The 3,803-nt window shown below is 45.5% G+C and overlaps 1 protein-coding gene across 1 annotated transcript; it reads left to right on the forward strand.

Annotated features, from left to right (window-relative positions):
- Positions 1 to 1,567: 1,567 nt before the first annotated feature.
- Pmar_PMAR011218 (hypothetical protein) lies at positions 1,568 to 2,389 on the forward strand (the record flags this gene model as incomplete). Its single annotated transcript, XM_002767768.1, has 4 exons — positions 1,568 to 1,680; positions 1,733 to 1,858; positions 1,905 to 2,049; positions 2,306 to 2,389. The coding sequence occupies 4 exons, from the start codon at positions 1,568 to 1,570 to the stop codon at positions 2,387 to 2,389; spliced, it is 468 nt and encodes a 155-aa protein (XP_002767814.1).
- Positions 2,390 to 3,803: the final 1,414 nt, after the last annotated feature.

Below are 3,803 nucleotides of genomic sequence, written 5' to 3' on the forward strand. Positions count from 1 at the left end.
GGAAGAGGCTCCAACGAGCAGTAACAGGTGAGTTGGTATCGCTGACTCGGTTAGGCCCGTGGGAGAGTCCTTCCCGTGTGAACTATTCTCCTGACCGGATAGGCTCACGATCACCACAATGAAGTGAGACAGTGTAGCGATGACGCCAAACCTTCGCTGGTCCCAAGTCAGAAAATCCGGGCTATACACCCAAGGGCCGATTTTTGCATCCATGCTTTATTGAAATGAAACTACTCGGGAAGGTTGACTTTCTGGGTGCATTCTATAACACGTCTTCCCAGGCGCGTTTAAATGAATAAAGTACCAGCATAGAGAATGAACCCCTACTAAGACAAAGCTATGAGAAAATTCGGGATAGAGTCTTAGACTGGGCTCCTTGGCGGCTTGAGCTATCATCATTCGGATTGAAAATCGTACTAACGATGAGGAGTATGTTGTGTGAGACTTACTCAGTAAGCCATGAGTTACATACCGTTGGCAAAGTAATTGCTGTCTGTGAGTATTGTGATGCAGCATGAAGGCATGCAGCGACAATATTGCACATCGCGAGTCATGCTGATATGTGATATGTGATCGTTGCTGTGCGATATTTTTTCATCGAGTTACGGGTGCGCATAGATACAGGGTTACGCTTCGAAGTCGTGCGACTGGTGGAAAGATGACCATTTTCTGGAACATGTAGATCGCGCACTTAAATCTACACCCGTGTGAAAGTAGGCGTTAGGGTTATGAATAGGACCCGAGACGTGGGTCCAAGTCCTCGGAGATACCTCCTGGGTCATGGATGCACTTTAATGCACTTTGTTCCGGTCTGTAGAGGACTACTTTACTCCTTGTGCCCTGACTTGGAAATAAGCACTTCTATTGGCCTCTGCAATCCAGGACCTGGGCACGGTTGCTGTCCATATTCAAGGCTTCAGCGGCGCTGATTCAGCGTAGGCTATTGCTGAAGAAGTCAACTTGACTTAGTCAAGAATGAACGTAGCGACGGCTGCGCGTCAGCAGCTGACCATCCAAGACGGAATGGTGTCAGCTGACCGTCAGCTGAGACCGTTCCGTCTTGGATGCGCGTCGATTCGTGCGGAGAACTGTCTCTCTTGAGGGTAGCCGTCGGTCTCTTTCAGCACGTATGCTCAGAGGGTTAGTGGTGACGCTGGTGGTATACTCTCAATAGTATTAAGACGTCTTAGTATATTGGATTTTACTTTTAAAATGGCGCTGGAGTTTCACGACTACCCGTTTTACGTGAAGTGGCGTCGTAAAACTCGGTGAAAAACGCGATAATCACCCTATGCAGTAGTCGTTGAATCACGGGTGAAACTCCAGTATACTCCACACTGTTGTAAATAGTGGCGTAATTTTTCTAATGAATTCGCGGCTCATTTGTTTCAAGACTATATTTTGTTTTAACCGCATCGTGCGGAGGTGCATTTCAACCTGGCCTCGCAGCCGATGGGAGCGCCACCAGGGGATTGGTTCGTGAAAAGTGGGTTGATTTACCTGTCGCCGAAATCGGCTTAAAAGAATTGGATTGTGTGACAACTCTTGGAACAGATCGTCGCTATTGATGTACTCGATCAGGATACAGTATGCTAAGGGTGTTACTCATATGATGCCTTCCGCAGCGGGGTCTAGAGAGGCCCTCAACAGAGCTCGAGCTCGGAGGTTGTCGGGGGACAGGTACGTATAGTGATGATGAAGTGTGAGGAGGTGTAGATGCACCATCTGTTAGGACGGCGGCGTGGTATGCTAATGCTCCGTCACCATATGCTACTCTGGCTAGAATACGTGCTGTAGAGACTTCGAGGCACTTCGTCAAGATGCGGTATAGGAGTGGAGATCATAGCGTTTCGGAAAAGTAAGTTTCGTGAGTAGTGTAGTGGCGTTTCAGTGTGTGAGGTTAGATATGTTCTTCCCGAAATTGCCGCGAAAAGTGTGCAGCAGGAGGCAGGACAAGAGATGCAGAGATCGCGGTTCCGATGTGATGCTCTGTTGAAGGACCTCGACCGTTGTAGAAAGGAACTAAAGAGGACCAAGGATCAATTCCATGTGAGGAGGATGTTATGTTGGCGTTTTACCCGTCCTTGTGAAAAACGCGATATGAAGTGAACTGAAAGCACTTACAGCAAATAATAGGGGAGAAATAACGACTTATTACGTGAAGTATCACTCGTTTAACGCGTTATTCACTGGGGTGAAATGTGAAATATGTTTCTCACCAGTGTTGTGTTTTGCATATCACGGCAACTCCATTTGGTCGGATGAAAGTTCAAGAAAAAATGGTATGACTTTTATTGCTGTTCAGGACGCCTTGGTTGCCTCCCAGGACTACAACTGGAATGCCAATAAGAAGTCCTACTTCGCCTCCTTTGAAATTCTCTCTGGTTAGTTCGACTGTCTCAGGTTAGCGCACCGAGATGATAAAGGAGGACACGCGGCCACACAGAAGGGCAAAAGTACGGCTTTCGGCCCTGAGGAAATCGATAAGGTGCGCGCCGACCACTCAATGGAGTTCACATTTCACGGTTGACCGATTTTTGTGATATAATGATGAAATGACTATACGATAGAAAATTTTGCGTGGATTCAGAATATGTAATCGTTTTTGTTTTCTTACCGAGTGTAGTAGCCTGCAAAGTGATTATGTATTACAACTCTTTTCGTTGTAGCGAAAAAGTTAGAGAATTAACAAGTATGCATTCAATGGCCTGGCACGGGGAATCGATGCTCAGTTTGGCTTCAGCTTATTGGTATCCTGACTTCGTGACACAGTGTACAGTCGTATCATTCTCTTATGCTGGTAGAAGTACTCGAATTGTACATACAATGGAGTTTCACCACCCTAGTGATATGAAAAACAACACTAGTGAAAAGCATATTTCACGACTACTGCATAGTGCAGATTTCGGGTTTTTCACAGAGTATTACGCCACTTCACGTAAGACGGATGAAACTCGAACGAATCACATGAAATTTGGTCGGCACTTAATCTTCTTGGGAGGCTACCCATTTGCAGGTACGCATCTTCATTGATCTGGCAGCAGAAGTATCACCACGAGAGAGGGCTCTGAGGGAGGCCGCGAAAATGTATAAAATCCCACTTTTTGATGCGGAAAATATATGGAAAAAATTCAAAAAAGTATGCGACTATTTTGTCGGCGTCATGCGATGGTTGGGTATTTTAGATTTGCGCTGAAGGCTCATCTACGATGACTAAAAACGAGTTCGAGATCCTTTTACTACAGCTTCTACGGGTAGGTTGAGGAGATCGGGCTTTTTGAGAAAACGTATAATGTCTTGAATCGGGGCTTTCACTGCTGCGGTCCAAGTGAATGAATCGTTATCTGTTTTTGATCCACTTATGTAAGTATAAACGTTTGTTGTTTCTATGGTCAGCTACACTACACTAGAGTTGTGAGATAGAGAGATGAATTATGCCTAGGAGAATATTCGAAGACTACGAAAGACAATTCCGGCGGAGTATTATTAATAGTTATATTATATTCAATTAACGGCGGAATAAGACTTATCCGTTTTGTAACGCTATCTAGTTGACCTTGGAACTCTCGAAATCGATTTGCTCGTGTTGTTGTTCAGGTGGCGGCCATTCGCCCTAGTAGGTTGGACGAATGGTGGCGTAGTTTGGATCGCCATAAAAAGGGTGAAGTTGGTTTTTGTTGAGTTCCTCCGATATTATTGGACTCGCCTTCGTGGGGTCTAACATGTGAATGCTGCTCATTGCTGTCTTCACCAGTGTCTGTTGTGTTCAATGAAGCTCATAATGGGGAGTTTATGATACATGT

The sequence above is a fragment of the Perkinsus marinus genome (assembly GCF_000006405.1).
Source record: "Perkinsus marinus ATCC 50983 genomic scaffold scf_1104296970056, whole genome shotgun sequence".
NCBI classification, from domain to species: Eukaryota; Perkinsozoa; order Perkinsida; family Perkinsidae; genus Perkinsus; species Perkinsus marinus.